At 40.5% G+C, this 21,221-nt stretch overlaps 1 protein-coding gene across 2 annotated transcripts in view; it reads left to right on the top strand.

The window, feature by feature from the left end:
• Positions 1 to 21,221, top strand: part of SND1 (staphylococcal nuclease and tudor domain containing 1) — a 420,776-nt gene that overhangs the window by 236,362 nt on the left and 163,193 nt on the right. For both annotated transcript variants that reach the window (XM_035698273.2, XM_049093379.1), the window contains exon 14: positions 9,091 to 9,163. In XM_035698273.2, the coding sequence (XP_035554166.2) occupies positions 9,091 to 9,163 (73 nt within the window). The remainder of the gene's footprint in view (positions 1 to 9,090; positions 9,164 to 21,221) is intronic.

Below are 21,221 nucleotides of genomic sequence, written 5' to 3'. Positions count from 1 at the left end.
GGTACAGCTTTAAATAAACCAAGATTTCTCACTTTCAATCTAATGACCTCAACAAGTGAAATTTCTCTTTGAATAAAACTAGGGCCTCCTGAATACTGTGAAAAACAGCTTTGATTGGAAGCTTTCCTCTCTCCTTTACTGTGGAGTTGTAGAATTCTGTAACACTGGGGAGCTGTTGGGTTTCTAGCCTGAGTATCCTAGAAAGCTGGAGTTGGGTGAATGGTCTTCTACTGCTCTCTCCACTCAGCTGCATTACATCCTGCCAGTACAGGTTGGAGACCAATACAGAGAAAGGAGGCTGTTCTTTCTCTTCAGTATCTTGGTGGCTTCCTTCCTTTTTTAACCCTGGAAATGCACACCTCACTACATTTGGGGCTTACAGTTACATGTCATGGTTATGAGGTTGTTAATGGGATTCAGCACATGTTAGTGGGCCAGGGGAGGGATTCACTGTTGAGTGAATCAGCTATTGCAAGTGGATATGATAACAGGAAAATGCATTAAAAGAGCTGGTGTGGGGAAGTGATTTGACGATACAGCTGAATGTGGGGAAATTTAGCTTTTCCCTTTCTTCAGAAAAGATGATGCACTCAACATCCAAATAGCAGTAATCAATCTGCATTTAAAGCAACACAAATGGCCACTTCTGGAGAGCTGCATAATGTCTCCATTTCCAGATAGTTTACTCCTTCAGGATATTATGAGGATCTGCTCACTCTCTTTACCATATCCTTCTCTTCCCACCCTACCCCCAGTTCCTTCTGGTAGAACTCAGACTGTGAGATGTATCTTGATGACTGGTGTGAAGATTTGGGGTACAGTTGGAACCCATTAGGTTTTTCTGCTATGTTGTACACAGAGACATGGGTGGTTCAATAGGTCATGGTCAAATAATGAACTCCTAATAAATCTTCCTTGCCCAGTGTTTCCTGTATTCATTGGTGTGCTCTGGCTATAGTCATTCAGAGGAAATTCTAGAGTTATCTTTCTAGATAACTTTCGTTTGTTAGAAGTGTGAATTCATGGGCTTCTCCCCTCCCGCCAATTTTCCCCCCACCTGAGACCTCCTGATTCAGAAATTCTGGAGTTAAATCACAGCAATGTCTTATAACACATACTTCAGGTAATTATGGTGCACACTGAAATTTGATAACCACTGCCCAATTCCTGACCACTGTAAAACAAATCGAAACAGATATCCTTTTATGAAAGATTAATAATCTTTATTATAGTTGGAATTAAGATCATGATTCTGAGTAATAGAGAACAAGCCAGGGAATGTGGAAGCTTTGGATTTCTTTGGACTTCACTGCCTAGTAGTGCCTTTCCTGTGATCACAGCCATACCTGTTCTCCACCAAGGCAGTTGAACAGCTGCTTATTCCTTTTGACTCTTGTCTCTATCCCCTTCCTCATACTCTACATTCGTGGCTCCTTAATTTGATTCCTTTTGAGTAGCCTCCACCAGCTCTTGGCTAATTTAACATGAAATAATCTTGAGAGTTGCTGTGCTTACTTGATTTGGCTCATCTGCAATGTCAGGTGGTTGAGTGGGTTGGAGAGCTGAGTCTCTATTACCGACATCCCTATCCTACTTCTGCTCTAATCCTTGGAAATCTCTCAGGATGACTGTAGTTAGAATAATTAATCACTGATACATCAATGTACAGAACTTTTATAGCTGCTTGTGAAGAGGAAATCCTCTTCATAGCTTTCTTTCATTTGCAGGATTCTCTGCATCCAAATTTCTTATAAATTCTCTCATGCACTTCTGCTTTATCCTAAGCTGCCCTTGACTCTCCCCCTCCAGCTTTGGGCACAGAAGTTGAGAAAGATTATTTCCCATTCCTCTTGCTTTTGCATCAAGTTCAGAGAGCCAAATCTCTTGTGGAACAGCAATGAATCTTTTCTAGTAGGTCCCCGGTAAATGTAGCTCATATTGGAAAAACCATTTTCTGAACTGTGAGTCTGTTGCTTTTTTCTCAGTCAAAAGATACATTAAAATTTTCTCTGATTTGTTCATATTCCAGTGACAAATATTTCGTCAAGTGCATTGGAGATAAAAACAAACACATGGTGGTTTCATGGGGATTTGAACGAGCAATTAAGTCATTACAAATACAGTTGTAAGACTGGAGATAATATGTAGGTATCTGGATGCCTGGAGAAGAAGCACCTAAGTCACAGCCTTATCCTCTCAGTCCATGAGGCAAAATGTGTTTTGCTGGTTCACCTTGGGAAAGGGAGATTGAAACCAGAGTCTGTATTCCATTGCCCTATGAAACAGCATTTCCACTTTTAGGGATTTATCCTAAGGAATAATTAGGGGAGACCCAACAGTTTGTTTAAAAGCTATTCCTCATGGCATTGTTTATAATAGCATTTTATTCACATAAGCATTAGCAATAGGCAATTGATTAAATTACAGGGTTTACATCCATGTGATGGATTTATCTTTAGCTATTAAAATGATGTAAACAATTAATAACATAAGGAAGCATTCATTTAGTTATCATTTCTAGCAGAAAAAAAAGACTACAAAACTATTCCGTAGTTTTCTTAAAATATAATGGATGAGTGTGTGTGTGTGTGTGTGTGTGTGTGTGTGTGTGTGTATCAGCACTTAGAAATTATGCTAGTGGTGCTTTGATCTTAGAATAAAATTATGGATCATTGTTTTACCAGTTTGTTTTTTTCTGATGATCATGTATTATTGCCTTGGTGACATGGAAAGTTATAAAGAAGCAAGGTCACTGGGGCTATCATTGTTTCCGATCTCACCTGTCTTAAGGCCTTGTCCTCTCAAAAAGACTTTAGACTGATACTATTTCTACCCAGCTCTAATAGTCCTTTGGTCCTAATCTGGGACAGTAGAGTTTGCTTGTGTTTCCCATCAGTCTAGCACCAGGGTATCTCTTTTCCAGTAGTCACCAGCCACAGACCTCACAATCCATCCATCCTCCTCGTCACCCACCCTGCCCCTTACCTAAGCACTGCACATCTGTTTTCACACCTGGCACAATAGCTTGTGTCTTGGTTTCTTCTGTTAGTTTTAGAGGAGATGATGGCTTAGAGTTCTTTATTTGGTTTATTGCCTCATAACACCTGTTGACTCATTAGTCCACCTATGTTCCCTTGACCATACAATTCAGTTGTCTCATTTCCAGTCCATGCACTCTCCATCTTTTCTGTCTTTCTTATCAGTAAATTCTGATTTCACTGAAAATCCAGCTGCACAATCTTAGCACCCCCATCTACCATCATGCACCTGCACCTGCTCTGTATCTGATTTTCTAAGCATCATCAGGACCTGTTGCTTCCTCCAGCTACCAAAGAACCAATAGAAATGCCATAAGGATTGTTTAATGTCACTGTGTTTCATTGATATCTATGTTTGGTTCATGCTGAAACACTGTATTCATCAATGTGAACTGAAACAGTGAGAGGTGCCTTAGAAGTTTAGCAGGTTATTTACTCTTTGTTCTGCTTTTTAACCTTTTCTGTTGGAATTGTTTTCCTTTACCCTCAGTCATCTATCCTGTGCTATCTAGTAGGAGTTTCATAAAATCCTGCCACTCTGTTCTGTTTCATTGTTTATGGCGGTCAGGGCTTTCTTTGCTCCCACTCATTGCCATTCTGATGGTTGCCTATCTCCTCTAGTCCTTGATGTACTTCTGCCTCTGTTCAGAGGCCACACTCTAAGCTCTTCTGCCCTGCACCATTCCAAGTAGCAAAACCAAGATGCCTTAGAACTGGAGCATAGATCACAAAACTGTATCCAAGAGAGCCAGCAAGCCTCACGCTCCTGCCCTGCTGTCACTTGGGCATTACCCATATCTCTAATTTGAAATATCTTCAGCATTCTGCATTAGTCAGTTGCCAATCATTTATTCAGCTTTACTTGGCACACAATAACTGAACTAGATGACCCTGAGTTATAGGACGATGTGAACATAGCTTCTGTGTTAAACACCATAACAAATATTAAGGACCAACCGAATTCTAACCCTCAAAGAGCCTGAGGTTTCCCTAAAGAGTAACACGTAATGAACTTTGAAAGTAATGTGTTATATGTCATAATTTCATGCTGAACTGAATGATACACACTCATGTATAGGTCAAATATTATATATATATATGAATATGATTCTACTATCATTTCAAAGTATAGTTCTTAGAGACCCCAGCATACAAACTGCAGCTTACCTAGGACCCTAGATTGAGTATTCCCAAAGTGATAACTAATTTTTTATTATGGTGAGGTTGTTGCTACAGATACGCTATGACTTTTGGACCTAGCTAGGCACCCATAATGAACAACTTACAAGACACATGGAGACAATGGGCCTAATTGGATTGGTAGGATTAATATGGAAATCATATGATGACATAAACTGATACCGTATGATAGATGCCCATGAAAACCAAGCATCATATTTTTTTTTTACTTGATGTCACAGGGTAGTGGTAGTCTTTGTTTTGGGTATAAAAAGTAAGTCAACAAAATAACAAAAAAGATTTTTATGGAGAAGTCATGCAGCAGTGTTTGCAGTGTCCAAAGGGATTGAGTGAGTTTAGTTAAAATTTTTCTGATGTTATCTTGGAATAAATTGGGAAGGGCCTGAATCCATAGGGTTACAAAAGAGCCAAGTGAGTACAGTTAGGAAGGAAGAAAATATTGGATGTAGGCGATGAAGCAGAAGCAGTTAGGGGACAATTTGGTTCCTAGTTACCAAGAAAGTGTTGTTAAAGGGAAATTATGGATTCAGGATCTCCTGATCTCTTAGCTCTCCATCCTCCCTTGCCTCATCATTCTCTGGCTACCTCTTTGTTGAATGCAATTTCTACTTTCCATTACTTTGTTTTCTTTCGATATCTTTCTTTTATGTATGAAAGTAGTTGTTCTGAAAGCCTTTTGGAAGCTTCTACTCTTGAGAAGAATTCACATGTGTAGTTCTGCTGTTTCGGGCTAGTTTATAGATATTCCCAGCATCCTAAGTGTGAAGCTCATATATGTCCCCAGGTTAAGAATCCCTGATCCAATGTTCTATGATTGGGTCAGATTGGATCTAACTGTAAAGCCTTTGGTTTTCTTTGTAATCACTCAGAAATATACATTGAGGATAACAATCTGCCATCATTGAGTTGGAATTAAGACCACAGCCTCTTTGTTGGCACAAGATGAACTGTTGTGTGTCAGTAGTGCCTTGGATAGGGTTGGTCTTTGGGTTTTACTGCCTGAGCAAGGGACCCCAAAACCTTAAAGTAAACTCTATTCCTTTGCATTAAGAGTGCTAAGATTCTAATCCTGTGGTGTTGAGGCACATAGTTCACTTAAACAGTATTCTTACCTGTCCTTGAAAAGTTCATGTTTTAACTTCTACTGGGGAGGCAGTAACATCTAATACATGAGAATTTCAAACTTTAAAGAAAGAAAAGTGATTTCCAGTGATTGGAATGGTACTCCTCTCCCACACTGTGGCTTCAAGATGCTTCTAAAAGTAACCTAGAAAGCTGAGTTTTTAATTCTTCTTCTGCCCTGTTATCCCTTTGTGTATGTAGGTGGACATATAGTCACTTTTCCTGTCTGGTGATTTCTGTCCATTACTGACACCTCTTGGCTTTGCCGTCTTTATACTTCTGCTTCCTGGAGACGAAAGCTTCTGAGAGGAGCAGGCTGTATTCTGCCCCACTGCTTCCTTTTTCCTGGCTGGCCTGAGCACCAGCCTGCTTTTGTGAGAAAGCAGCTATTAAGCAGACACAACAGGAGAAGTTTATAAGTCAGGAGTTTCATTCCTTGCCTAATGAAAAGGGATGTTGAACTGTGGTTGCAGCCTGCAGGGAGAGGGATAGGGTAAAGGGAGTGTAGGGAGAGGAGTCAGGTGTTAGCTGGGTGGAGCGGGTTCCAGTACCTGACCTGTCCTCCCAGTCTCAAAGACGGAGCTTCCCAAACCTATCCCAGGGAAACTTGGTTACATAAGATGCAGGGGGGGTGGGGTCCACTGAGAAGCAGTGACAAAGGAACAGATGCTGGATCTCCACTTTTATTTACCATTTATACAACAGTTAGTAGGCAGTCATGTCACATATCCCTTATAGTCCTGGAACAAAATGTATATTATATATTTCCTTTGGCAGAGAACCATGCAAGCCTGCCACTCTCAGTATTTGCTCCTTTCCTTTCCTCTTTGAGCTACATGCATGAATTTCTATACTGGGCACTTCCCCCAGATACTCTCTTGAGAAAAAGTTCTTGCTGTGGCATCAGCCTCATATCAGGCTGAGGGAGGTTTTCCGACGATGCCTCCTGGGTCATTTCTATGGCAGTTTGGGAACAAGAGCCAAAACAACCTCAGCACAGAGAAGGAGACCCAAGCTGAATTAGACTCTGTTGCTGATTTCTCTGAGCGCTCTCAGCTTTTTAGCCTGGGTCTGGTGAACCACTTACCTTTTAAAGTGCTTCTTAGGGGGGCATTATTTTGCTTAGTGTTTATAAATTATTAACTTTCAATTTTGCCTCTTGTTTTCTTAAGAACAGAACTGTTTCTCTGTGCATGATGATGATAAAATACTGCTTTCTTGCTGCCTCTTGAATGTGCCCGAAATTGATTTATTTTAGCAATCAAAAGTATAAAAAGATTAAGTCTTTGAAAATTTTTCCAAAATTAATGCCTATATGCAAATAAATAACTAATAGTATCCTTTTTGGGAACAAGGTGGAGCATAGAGTTTTCCCTTTTTTCAAGAATTTTTTATTAAGGCTTAATTTTAAAGAATTTTGGTTTTTTTTTTAAGGACATGCTTTTATTTATTTAGTTTAATATTTTATTTATTTATTCATGAGAGAGAAAGAGAGAGAATGGCAGAGACACAGGCAGAGGGCAAAGGAGGCTCCATGCAGGGAGCCGGACGTGGGACTTGATCCCAGGTTTCCGGGATCAGGCCCTGGGCTGAAGGCGGCGCTAAACCACTGAGCCACCTGGGCTGTCCAGAATTTTGGTTTTTAAATGCCATCTACACTATTCATGTTTTCTGGTTTTAGGGTATTATTTTTTTTTTCTTCCCTTAAGCATGCTTACTCTTGTCCTAGATTTCTGCTTTGGGCATGGGGTCACAAAAAGAAAACAGAATTATAGTTTATCACCTAACTGCTTTTGCCTCAAGAACCTTTGTTTTCTAACTTACTGCTCAGACCGTCTTTTTTCCTTGTAGTTTATGAGATGCTCTCCAACCCTCAGGAAAGGCCACAAGTTCAGCAGTGCTGTCACATGAACCCATCTGTTTATAGGGCAGGTCCATTTATTTTGGTTGTCCTTGTTGTTAGAAGAGGATAAGGCTGTAGGCATTTTGTGCCCCCAGAGGACCTGCAGAAGACTTAGCAGGCCTCACCTTGAAGGAAGGTGAGTTACAATCAGGGTGGCAGTGAGCTTGCCTCCCCTCACAGAGGCTGCTTGTTCCCAAGGCTGCTCCTTTGAGTTTAAGGTAGCAAAATGAAAAGCCTGTTGATGGCAGAGGATGCGTGCCTGGCTTTGTGACTTGAAAGAGTCAAATCTGTTGTTGGCTTCTACCCATTGGTTTTCCATATCCTCCCATCCTCTGCCATTAGTTTGCAAATTCCAAGGTACTAGCAGCACACCTTGAGAACCAGCCCTGATCTCTGATCATTTAACACATTCCCTGAATGATAAATCACTGCACTAAATTGTAAATGGAAAATTCTGACCCATTTGCAATTTCTAAAGCCGAAGCCCTTGACTCAAATTCAGAAGGAACTATGAGAATTCAAGGGACTGGGAAATGGTTTTTCTGTTAGCAGTGCAGATCAAAGTCAGTGTTTTGCTTTGTCTTTCTTATTGAACATCTATATCCTCCGTTTCCTACCCTTTTTAACGGAATAGGAAGTAGGTAGTAAGTTATTTCTGAATAGAAGGTATTTCAAATTAATTGAGGGAGAAATCTCCAGAGATGGAGGCAGGCAGGGATTGAGGGGCGGATGTTCACAGCCAAGTATATAAGAAATAAGACTGTGCCTCTTTGCATTGAGCAACACCTGCTCCATTTGGTATCTGGTTGGTTTAGAAAGTTAGGATCTCAGAGTAAACCCTGCAAAGTAGTAGCCTCTACTTCTGGTCATTAAGAAGTAAGAGCCTGAGCAAGGGAAGAAAGAAGTGTGGTTGCTAGTGTATAGTACAAGGATCCAACATACCCATCCTGGTCTGGGCAGTTTTCTCTACACTTTGTTTGGAATTCAGAAACTCTATAAAGGCTAGTCCCTGAATGTCTATTTCCCATTCTCTAAATTCAAAAACATTCCTTGCTTTTGGTCTGCAATATGTAGGAAGGTTTAATCTAATAGTGTTCATTGTTAACATGAATGATCACACCCAGTGATGCTTAGGCTTCTGTCCCTGAAGCTACCACTCAGGGGATTAAGAGATAAAAGATGGGAGATTGGAGCAAACCAAGCAGTGATCAGATATGTGACAGAGTTCCCCCACTACATCTGCTGTTGTAATCTGTTATAACCTGAAACTGATTTAAAATGAGGCTTAATGTCACTTACTGTAGCCTTTGCTAATTTTTTCCCCCACTTTTAAAAATGACTTTTCTGTACAGTACGGTGTTTCTTTGTTCAGGGCAACTTATCTTTCTACCTGGGAGGAACTTATTTCCATTAGAATTGGAACACTAACTGTATATTTTGCATTTAAAATGTTTTGTGTGATTAAATGCAGAAAGAAACATTATTACTTCTGTTTCTTAGGAGTGTGTTCTTCCAACTGATTCTTCTTTTGTGCCTGGAACAATGCCTTTAATTTGGAAACAAGTTCGGAAGCTCTCTCTGATTACCAGGCACACTGTTAGCTGAAACTAGCAGCCAGGTCCTTGGAACTGGGCTTAGAAGAGCAAGCTTGTCTTCTCCCCTCTACCAAATGCTCCTGCAGAGACTGGCTACTCAGCATTGTGCAGTGTGACTTGTGTGGTGATAGACCCCCGCATTTGAACGACCTCTCTTCTCACCCCTTTTTTCCCACCCTCCTACCCTTTTTAATGTGATTTGTGTATTGAGTTTTTTCTTCTTCCTTTACAGAGCTATTAAGAATGGCAAAGGATTGCATAGCAAGAAGGAAGTGCCTATCCACCGTGTCGCAGACATATCTGGGGTGAGTTGTGTCCCTGAATAGAGCTGTGTGGTTCAGAGGCGCCAAGAGCTTGGCTGCTTATTCACCAAAGGACTTCAGCTTATGTGTTTTCTGTAGCTCGTTTGTTTTCAGACACAGAATGTGAATTTTTCCAGGGCTGCTGCTTATGCATCTATGGAGATCCTGTTCTATATTCTGAAAAAGCAGAATTCAAACTAGGGCATAAAACCTCCTCCTGTCTCTTCACCTGAACTATTACTCTGTTGCCTTTCCATTTTTTAATTATGAGGAGTAAGACGATATTTCTTGCCAATTGTAGTAGGAAAAAATTACTTCCTTTTTTAATCTCTGTTTAATTATCGCTATGACTGGAAAGTCTTAATGGAAAAAAGTTAAGTGTAGATTTTAGGACAACCTTAAAAATTTGTCATAATTTCCTTATGGCTGCTTTTTCCTCTTGTTGCCTCTAAGTGGGAAGAATGTGTATGCATCCTGTGAGCTAATACATATAGATGATATAGAAGAATGGGAGGCATAAATACTTAATGAGCTCCCAAAAGGGCTGTGTCCAAGTGACTACTTAATGAATAGGACTTTACTTTTGCACATTTAGAATCTCTTGGCTGAAGAAGATACTTTTGTTATTTGAGAAGGTTTATTCATTTATTCAGCAAGTATCTGAGTGCCTATTGTGCCTGAACTGCTGTAGGCACTAAGAATGTGACAATGAACAAAACTGATAGAAGTCCTTGCATCCAAGTGGGAAAGGGGAGTGGCAGAGTCAGGTAGCAGCAACTGCTATGAAGAGAAACAGAACCAACTAGGGGAAGAGTGAGCCGCTTAGGTGTTGATTTGAAGGTGTCCAGAGAAGGTTTGTTGGCTCATCGGTTTACCCTCTCTTCCTGGGACACACACCATCCATTTCAACTCCATTAGTAATTTATGGTTAAGGAGAGGATCCAGGTCATGTGTAGGGGGCACTACATTGCCCAGGGAAGATGACTGAGGAAGGGCTAGTAAATCTTAGCACGGTTACTCAGGGAGCTTGCCTTGGGCACCCAGAAGAAAATGCTCCTATAAACAAAAGCTTCTTGAGCTCAGCCTGGCCCACGGCAGTGATGGATTAGAGTGTATTATCTTCTTGTTATGTTCTGTTCCCGAGCCTGGCTGAGACTTTGCTTATTGTTCCTTGTGATTGCTTATTATAAATGTGTCTGGCCAGCTGTCCCTTGCCTGGGTATAGCAGTACCATGTTCATTTTAAGCAATGGGATTCTCTTGAACTTTTCTTACTCTGACCGGTCACTTCAAACTACAGATTAAATAGTATTCCTTACATTGAGTGGACTTTTGTCAAAAAGTTGTGTGTCTGTCTGATGAGTGCTGTACATTGATACACATTCTTTGTAGCTAAGATTCCTCTGAAGCCCAGAAACCTGTTGGCAGTGGCCTTCAAGCCCTGGGTGACCAAGATGTATCTACTAAAGGCTCCTTGTTAAGAGGTGTGACTCCTGGCCTGCTAGTGTTAAGGCCTATTTTCCCTGTGGCTCACCTTGTCGTTAAACATACCTAACAATTGCCGTGTGTGTCTCCTGTGGTATTCTCAACAATATTTCCCTTAATATTCTTTTGTTGAAGATGGTGGAGTAATCTAAGGGCAATTTTTTGGCTGTTCAGATGGAAGGAGAAAAAAAAAAAAACTTAGGTCAGGCCTGCACTCCAGGGCGTTCTAGAAGCTGAAATATGCCTTGGGGATGACGATACCTTTGGGCTGTGGAGTTCATGTTCTTGCTCACATTATCCATTGGCAGTGAGGTGAAGGTCCTCAGCAGATTTTTGAATGGAGTCACACTTGCCTCAAGTCTGTGCTTTTGGCCCTGCTAGTGTAGTATCCTAATGTTCTTTATTGCCATCTTCCACTCTTCTGCTTATGCCTTGAGGCGTTTGGGTGTTTTCTTTTTTTCCTTTTTTCAGCAAAGGTCTTAATGAAACTTGTCTTCATTCCCCCCCCCCTTTTTTGGCTCCTCCCTCCCCAACTATAGCTCATTTTCTTTCCTTTTTTTTTTTTAATTTTTATTTATTTATGATAGTCACAGAGAGAGAGAGAGAGAGAGAGAGGCAGAGACACAGGCAGAGGGAGAAGCAGGCTCCATGCACCGGGAGCCCAACGTGGGATTCAATCCCGGGTCTCCAGGATCGCGCCCTGGGCCAAAGGCAGGCGCCAAACCGCTGTGCCACCCAGGGATCCCTATAACTCATTTTCATACATATCTTTATTCTCCTTTCTATCTTGATTTTGGAAAATTGGTTTGCTCTCATGTTATTTAAAAATACGTGTGAAAAAAAATTAAAAAAAAAATACGTGTGAGTTAAATCTCCCTCAGTTATCACATAAATAAACAAGGAAAGCTTGAACAAGTGTGAGAAAGTGAAAAGGCTGTTCCATTTAAATAGGTGTCAGAGTGACCTTGTCTACCTCCATCATATATGATTCAGCTCTGAGTGCAGGCTTCTGTGTGTGTGCACCCCCCCCCCAATAGAGGAGTTTTGTCTTCTGCTTTTAACCCTCCCTTCTTTCCATTACAATGTTGTATTGACGTACGTGTGTGTTGGTCTCCCTTATGCCATTTCAGTGAAATGTATGGCTTTTCAGCTTCCTAAAGCATGCTGGTGATGTTACCGTCCAAGGGGGACATGCAAATAGCTTACAAGCAATGAAGACGACACCCTCAATACAGATACATACATGCATAATGGTTTTGTAAAAATTTCTGAGTTCCTTTTTTTCTCCTTCCTTCCTTCCTTCCTTCCTTCCTTCCTTCCTTCCTTCCTTCCTTCCTTCCTTCCTTCCTTCCTTCCTTCCTTCCTTTCTTTCTTTCTTTCTTTCTTTCTTTCTTTCTTTCTTTCTTTCTTTCTTTTCTTCTTCCCCCTCTTAAGTACAGGTCATGGTAAATGGAAGTGTTGGTTGAACTGATCAGATATGCAACATACTGCCAAAAACATTTAGTGTAGACCAGTATTTACACATAATGCCTCTTCCCATCCCAATACACATCCTTGGAATAAAAACAAGACACATATAAACTAATCACATTTTTTGTCTCCTAAACACCCTCAAGAAATATGCTATACAGATGATGTTATGTCATAATGAAATTTGTTCTAGGCTTAATGGCCTTCTACTTTTAGAGTTGAGTTTATCCTCATTGTCCATCTCTCTTCCTCTTGCACTTTCAAAGACGATTTCACTGTGTAATGGTCACGAGTCCCTTAAAAGGCCTTGTATTAACAAGAGTATTAACAAGAGTAAGGCCTGTGTAGCTGACTTCCTGTGGTAAAAAGGGAGTGTAGTCCCAGCATAGGAGTGGGAGAAAGAGTGCCTGCTTTGGGAAGAGAGACACTAGCCTTTGGGCAATGAGACAGGGAGGCCTTTTCATATCCGCTCACTGGCTTTCTGGGACTGGACTGGACATTTATTGGCTACTTGACATGCTTTTTAACTTCGTGTTCCGCTATGCTATTAGAGCCTTTTGTAGCACTTCCCATATTATGAGCTTGTTACAGGTTTTTGAATTTTCAAAAATGTTATTAGCTCCCAACTTTTGGGTGGTTCTCTCCTCTGTTGTTTTCTTGTTAATACAGATGATTTTTGCCACTAAGTTCAGCTGAGTGCTGTGTTTTCTTTCATTTCATTTCATTTCATTTCATTTCATTTCATTTCATTTCATTTCTTATTTATTTATTTATTTATTTATTTATTTATTTATTTTAGTGCTGTGTTTTCCTTTTCCTTTTTTTTTTTTTCCATAAAGATTTTATTCATTTATTCATGACAGACATAGAGAAAGAGGCAGAGACACAGGCAGAGGGAGAAACAGGCTCCATGCAGGGAGCCTGATGTGGGACTTGATCCCGGGTCTCCAGGATCACACCCCAGGCTGAAGGCAGTACTAAACCGCTGGGCCACCGGGGCTGCCCAGTGCTGTGTTTTCCATAAGGTATACAGCATCTGTGTGTAATACCAACTGAGTGAACCCCACCCCTTGGACAGGGATATTTTAATTAAACTTGGCTTTTCTGCATCTTTTGCATGTGTTCTCAGGGTACCACTAAGAAAAGAATACTGCCAGTCCAGTAATTTGGATCCTGAAGAAGTTTACTAGTTTCCTTTATTTCTGATGTTTCCAGAAGAAAGTGGTATCTTTGTTGTCTCTTCTGTAATCCTCTGGTTTTCCTTTAGGCCAAGATGTTCCTCCTATGAATTTATTTATTTATTTTTTTTAATTTTTTCCTCCTATGAATTTAAAACCAGTGGAAGAATTTGACAGGCTTGGCACTATATCAGATTTGTTTTGGAAGATGGTTCCGTGGTAACTGCTTCACTTTATAGGTTCATGTTTTTATTCTTCGTGTGTTTTGTCTTTCCTGGATCCCGTCTCCTCCCTTACCAGAAGACGAAAGTTGGAATGTGCGTGTCAGTGGAATATAAGGCTGTTTCTTATCTTAGCTTTATTATTGTTTTTGCTGTAGCCTGCTCTGTAATAAATACGATCCCTTCAGATAGAGAATGTAAAACAGGCAATAAAATGGGGCTGGTGCGTGGCTTACTGTTGTTCTGGTAAATCAGACACATCAGTTATTGTTCTACGGAACCTACCCACTCCTCAGGTCGCAGCCAGCAGGCACTGAGTTTTTCCTGCGCCTCCCTCCACTTCTTCCTCTTCTGTTGGTGTGTGAGTAGTACTCAGTGAGTCACACCGTCTGTTTCCCTCATCCTCTGTTTCCTGTTGTGTCTGTTCTTTCCTTCCTGGTGCGCGAGGAGTTAGGAACTTTGTTTTTTGACAGCAGTGCAAGGGGATAGAGCAGGGACCAAGCACCTTGTCTAGTCGAACTTCTGCAGGTCTGTCAGATGGAGTTTTCCTCCTCTGAACATCTCTGCCTCTTGATTCAGAGTCATGGCAGCTCCTCTGTTCATATTGCTATTGCTTGCTTTCCTTCCTTGTCTTCAGTAAATCCTTGTGTCTTTTTTTATGTTAAATGCTGCTGTGTTCACTTGGACTTTGGTTCCTTGCTCTTATTACATGCGAACTTTCTGGTAACCTCTTTGTGATGATTTTGTCGGACATGCGTAGTATTAATAATAAGAATTTCCTTAAAGCAGAGCCTGGAGTGACCCACAGGCTAGCTCTGGGGATAGGAAGTAAAAGGCAAAAATTTGGGTCTCTCTTGCTCTAGAATATCACGAAAGATGGGCTTATAGAATTGACCAGTGAGGTTCTAACATGAAAACCTCAAGGATCGAAGTTATTCCTTTTAAGATAAGTAAATAAGGGTGCCTAGGTGGCACAGCTGGTTGGGTGTCTGTTGGTTTTGTTTCAGTTTGTGATCTCGGAATCCTGGGATTGAAATGCCCCATGTCAGGCTCTGTGCTCAGTGCATAGTCTGCTTAAGACTGTTTCTGCCCTACTTTGTTATTAGCTCTAGTTATTTTTATAGTTCTTTGTTATTAGTGTGTGTATGCTCTCTCCCTAAAAATGAATGAATGAATGAATGAATGAATGAATGAAAATAGGATTTTTCAAAAAAAAAAAAAAAAAAAAAGAAAATAGGATTTTTCTTCAACATCATCTTCTGACATTTTCTTTAGTTCTTGAGTTTTCAGTGTCTTCTTATATAAGTACTGTCCTCTTTTCCTTAGGGTATTTAAGCTATCTTCCTTTTGTAAGAGACTAGGGGCTCTTTACAGAAATTCTCTTTCCCTATTTCCCCATGAAGTTGGGCCTCATTGGAAGAGTTAAATAATAATATTCTTTTTGGCTAAAGAGAAATTAAAAGTGGTTTGCCCAGTAAGTGTAAAGAAGGTGAAAGCCACACCATCACCCAGAGGCTATGTAAGTTAAGTCAATGTGAAATTAGTTTTCCTTTCATGTCTTCTGGCCCACATGGATAAATAGTCTTGCATTAATCTACAGTCTTCTTCAACAACCCTTCTGTTCTTTCAAATCACTGTATCTTGATGGCACCATTACTCATGTTTGTTATTTTTGTCTTGTTTAAATAGCCCTCCCTTCTCTTACTCTTTCTTAGCCTCAGAGCTTGTTCTAATGTCCCTTTTTGTACCAACTACACAAGGCTGTGGCCTGTGGTTCTGTCTGGTGGGCTTCTGTGACCTGGAGGTTTGTTTAGCACTAGAGCTCCATTCATAGCATAGCCACTGACCCCACAGGTGGGCTGTGCATTTGCCACCCTGGGGAAATCCCACAGGAACCCTCACTGTCTGCTGACCTTGCTCTCTAGAGCCAGCATGATGTGCTTCATAGATATGATGGCCCCTTGTGGGGAAGCCATGATTAGTACTGGTGGTAGGTTCTGGTGGTGGTTTTCTTTCATTTCTCCTATATATTTAGAAGGCCAAGTTGTTGCTAATCTAGGGGAAGGTATCACTCCTCTGTTTCCTTCTTCCGCTGTCCCCACTCAAAGTTCTTGAACTTGAAGTGGACTGCGACGTGTATGCAGCTTGTTGACTTGGATTCTCGTAGCACAGAAACATGTACTGCAGCCCTGTGGCACAGGGACCTATGATGCCAAATTGGCAGCTACTCTGGAAGTTTCTCAGCTGCTCAGATGGATGGGTGTCTTTTCTCTTTAACTTGTTCCTCTTTTTCCCCACTCCTCCCCTCCAGAGTTGGATGTTTTTAAGGTGACCTTGATTGTACTGGGGGAGTCTGCTTTCAGCTAGTTGCTCTCCCTAACAGTTGAGGGCATTGCTTCATTGTCTTTTGTCCATTGTTCCTTTCAGCCATAGAAGTCCTTTGTGGCCAGTTCTTATTTTTTTGAAGCTCTTTATTCAAACTCCCCAGAACTGCAGGGGTATCCCCTTCTCCTTCTAATGAAATTTGAAAGGATTTATGCTTTCAGTGGGCATAGGAGAGAAGTCTTTCTCAGACTGAGTGAGTTTCTCAATGAAAACTGGAAAGAAATGCTGGAATTGTTTCAAGATTGTGTTTCAGTGTTTACCACAATTCGTGATGGTTATATTTAAGGCACCTCCTTTTACAAATTTAATCCACTTTTCCACTGAGTTCTGTTCTTTTTATGTGTGTGTGCATGGTTTTGTTAGTGGCAATACATTTTTTGTTTGTTTGTTTCTTCGTTTTGCACCATAGGGCACGAGATTTAGGACATAGTATCTCATCTTTAGTTGGGAGTATCAGAAGAAATTATTAAAGATTTTGGGACAGGCACACAGATGACTCGGTAATCTTTCAGTAGAATTCTGGGTTCTGCCTAGAAAACCCCTGGGGGTTATCTGATTCTGTCCAAGTCTGTTCTTTTGTGTCTGGGCAGTTTTGCACCTCTGCAGAGAGAGAATTTAACTTGTAAAAGCCCATGTGATGCAAATGATCTCCTGCTTGTACAAATGTGGTCCTATACTTAACACACAGTTGATTTCCACCCTGTAAAAGAAATAATTTCAAATTTTACATGTTCACTCTAGTTTTACTGTACAGTTTTGCATCTTTTGTAAATTCACTTCTGTGTCCTAGTTGCCTATATATATATGGTCCTCAAATTCTCTTTTGAATAAGTTGTAATATCTTCTTGGCTCCCTCATTAATTTGTGGGTTAAAATAAATATTTGATGTGTTCATATTTTATGTTTGTATTAAAGTTGTGATTTGGAGATACCGAGGTGGCTCAAACAGTTGAGTGTCCCAAGTCTTGATGTCAGCATAGGTCTTGAACTGAGTTCTGAGTTCAAGCCCCACACTGGGCTCTGTGCTGGACGTGGAGCCTACTTTAAATAAATACATACATACAGTCCTGACTTTTCCCTTTTTGGGAATTATTCTTTAAAAGGGGAAGCTATTACAGAAACAAGAGAGAACTAGAAAACCAATTTATAAATTGGCCAATAAGAGATCATGTAATCATGTGCTTTGAAAGGCCTTTATTTTATTGCCTGCTATATGCCTAGAAATGTGAAGATCCATTTGGTTGTGATAGTAATTTTTTTTAAAGTTCTAAAGTGAATCTCTCATCTACAGAATGTGTGGTTCTATGCCTGTACCTTACTTGGTCTGCCATTATGTTCACCAGTAGGCTTTTGTTGTAGAAAATTCAGGCACCATAGCCAATTGAAGTAAAGAGATTGGACATTGAAGACCGGGCACAGTTTGACATTTGCTAAGTGTGTCCCAGCTGTGCAATTCAGCACCTCTGAAGAAACATCTGATCAAGTGACTTGCCCAGAGGTGGAGCACTATCAAAGACAGGCATTCTTAATTTGTTGTTTCTGATAATAAAACCTCTTCTTTCCAAAATAATCAGACTCGATATGTCCCTGCACTGAATTCTGTTTCAGGAAGTTATCTGCCTCAGATTTTTTCTGATTCCCTTCTGATTCTTTAACTATGACTTCAGGCACAGGAATGCATGCAAATGAGCCCCTTAGAAACAGGGTCCTGGCTTTCATTTCAGTGTCCTGAGCTCTAATAATGACTCTACTTTCTTCCTTTGTTCAGCATGAGGAGAAAGAAAATTGAGGGAGTTGAGGAGCATTTTTTCCAAACAATGATGTGACTTCCCTTACTTGCTGTAGGTGCTTATTTTGAGTTGCGTAAGTCCCTAAAACCAGATTTTGAAGAATTTGCTGGGAACCAAACAGCCTCCCTCTTAGACTAGTCTGCAGGGCACTAGTACAGTGGCATAAGTGTCTATGATGTGCTTGGAAATAGAGACTTTGAGACTGTATGATGCAATGGGGGAAAAGAGGATATGACGAGAGACAGAGAAAAAGAATGACAATCTATGCACTGGTCACTCCACTGAAGTTTTCCAATGTCTTTGATCCCATGATATTTCTAGTCACGCAATGGGCACTGCTAATCTGAAAGCTCAAGTGAGTTCTGGTAGGAAGGATTCTGAGCAAGGATCTACAGGGAGTGGTCTCTAGGATAGATTTGGGTATCAGTTCATGGTCTTGAGTTTTCTTTCCCGTTCTCTGGGTGCATGTGGGTACTGTTCTTTCATTCTATTTCATGGGTCCAAATTGGTTAAATGAGCTCATTACAGGCGTGGCTAAATAAATGTTAGGGTATTTTGAGGGCAAATAATAAAATTTTTGATTCCCAGGTTCAGGTGTGTGATTGTGTTGTCTTCTCTGTCCCATGGCTGCTGAGTGATGTGATAGAACTTGAAATATTTCTGACCAGCCCTGTCTTCACTCTCCACTTCACCATCATAACACTAATTAGCCCTAGATTGAACTCATTTTGTCCTGTGGCTATTGCTTATATAAACATCTCAAAATAAGTCATTTTAGAGTTTACTCGTATTTTAAGGCTTTATTTAGCATGCTTCCAACATATTTCCTACAGAATATATTGTACAGAATTTTGGACATGAATGCAATGTTGATGTCCAGATAAATATCCTTGAATCAGAACTCAGCCTCAGCTTGAAATTACCTAGTAATTTTGTGCCTCGGTTCTTCAGAAAATGGTGTTCTCAGGAAGAAATGATAAAGTTCCTAAGACAGTATCAGATTTGGGAGGTGTCTGAGAATAAAAGCTATTACCAACGTTTTGAATTTAGAGTTCTGTTGATAATACATTACTGCAGCATGCCCAAATACTTCACCCATTGTAAAAACTATTTATTTTCTTTCAGGTCATATTCAGTCTATACATACCCCTGTTTCAGTTTCTCAGTTCTTAACTATTTTTTTTAAGGTTTTATTTATTCATAAAAAACGCAGAGACCTAGGCAGAGAGAGAAGCAGGCTGCTCACAGGGTGCCTGATGTGGTACTCGATCCCCAGACCCAGGGTAATACCCTGAGCTGAAGGCAGATGCTCAACCGCTGAGCTACCCAGGTGTCCCTGACTGACGATGTTATTAATTAGCATTTCTGGAATGGGATTTCTTCTTGGAGTGCTGTCCCTTCTCTCCTGACCTTGCCTTTCTCTTCCTTCAGGGCATCTCTCTTCTTCCAGGTAGTTTCCCCTTTTTATTTTCACTGCCTTCTGATCAGGGCTTTCTTCAGCATTTATATAATCATTTACTATCATGATTATGCATTTATTGGTATATTGACGGTAACTATTCTCAAGTTGAAATGTGCAGTGGTTTTCCTCACTAGTTTCTAAACTCCTAGGAAGGGGAGGTCTTTTTTGTATCTCTTCACAGAGCCTAATTTAGATTTGACTTGCTAGTATGATGGCAGATCATCAAAAAGCAGTATGATACCGTTTTTGGAAAAATATGTGACCCTTGCTGCTAGGTACAGGGTTAACTGTGTTAGTTAAGTACCCTAGAAGTGGACAGGCTTATAGAAGGATTCCATGTTTACCACCATATAGTGGCACTATGGAATCCTGAGTAGTAGCATGGGTCCAATATCTAATGACCCAAGCTCAAGTCCCAGCTCCATTCCTTATTACTTTGTCACTGTGAGGTGGTGATTTTACCCATAACTCCATGCCATAGTTTTTCCACTATGAAATGAATAATCATGGCCCTTACCTCATTAGGTTGTGGTATGAGCAAATGCCTTAATACAACAACAGTACTGTTGTTAAGAGTACTTAACAACAGTTGACAAGAACAAGAGTTCAACAGGATAGTGGTTCATTTGATGGTGATTATTATTATTAAATTGCTGAGCATACAGAAAGTCTGCTATAAATGATAACTACCACCATCATCATCAGTTGTATTCTAAACTCTCCATCCAATTCAAGTCGCAGATCATAACCCTCCCTCTTCTGAGTTCTTTTACCACCTCTTTATCTCTTTAGACATTTAACATATACCATCTGGCCTGTTTTTAAAATGCATTTGTCATGTTGAGTCAGTGAATGAATGATCAAACAATAGTATTTATCAACTGCTGCTTATGTCAGACACAGTGCCGGGTGTTGAGGATGTAACCTTGAACAAGACGGTTACAGTCCTTATAAGGCATATGCAATTCTTTCTATAATTACACTTGTGCTAGTAGTGAGTGTGTGTGCTCAGGGCCCAAACTCATTCCACATTGTCAGAGACAGTCTTTTAAATGATTTTAAAATGAGGTCAAAGAAGAAGTTCGTTGAATATCTTGTTCAGGACTAAAGAATGAAATTGTATGGGATCCCTGGGTGGCGCAGCGGTTTAGCGCCTGCCTTTGGCCCAGGGCGCGATCCTGGAGACCCCGGATCGAATCCCACGTCGGGCTCCCGGTGCATGGAGCCTGCTTCTCCCTCTGCCTATGTCTCTGCCTCTCTCTCTTTCTCTCTCTGTGTGACTATCAAAAAATAAATAAAAATTAAAAAAAAAAAAAAAAGAATGAAATTGTACAGGAAAGTTCCTGAAATAGGAAGTTGCTTAGGTTCAAAAGGCAAGGCCATTATTGCTGGAATGTTGAAGATAGTGATTGGAATTAAGACAGCAAATGATTGAAACATTTACTTTGTGATCCTTGAGGAAAGATTTTGAAATTTGTCTGAAAAATAATGAGAAATCGTTAACAAGGGAAGAACTAATTAGGTCAGCATTTTATCATTATATCTCTGTATTATGATATACTTACCCTATTGCCCCTACCCTGGCTGCTTTTGGATATAGACTTGAAACAGTGACTTTAGGACACTAGTTACTGGAGGACTAGACAGTGGCTGGAACTGGGGCTGTGACAGTGGATGTGGAAAAATAAATTTGACATCTAGTTTGGTGGTAGGACTGTTAGAATTTGGCCATTGCTTGCATCAGGGGGATAAACCTGGGTGTCAGACATAAGCACTCTAAGTGTCCAACTACAAATATTGGGTGATTGGTAGTACTGCTTTTTCCATATGAGAAACACTGGTGGTATAGATTTGGTGGGGGCTGGGGGAGGCACTAAGAATTTCTAGACATGTTAAAATTGAGGTACCCATGAACCATTCAAGTGGTCCAGAGCCCCAAAAAGTAGACTGGATTCATACATGAACTTAAGGGCTGTATATATATGTGTGTGTGAATATACAAAGTTCCCAGAGAATATCAAGAGAAGAGTTCCTAGGCCAAGCCGTTTATCTCCAAAACTTAAAGATCATG

Source organism: Canis lupus, chromosome 14, assembly GCF_003254725.2.
Source record: "Canis lupus dingo isolate Sandy chromosome 14, ASM325472v2, whole genome shotgun sequence".
Taxonomy (NCBI): domain Eukaryota; kingdom Metazoa; phylum Chordata; class Mammalia; order Carnivora; family Canidae; genus Canis; species Canis lupus.
The sequence above is the reverse complement of the archived record's forward strand: the minus strand, read 5'-3'. Positions and strand labels throughout refer to the sequence as shown.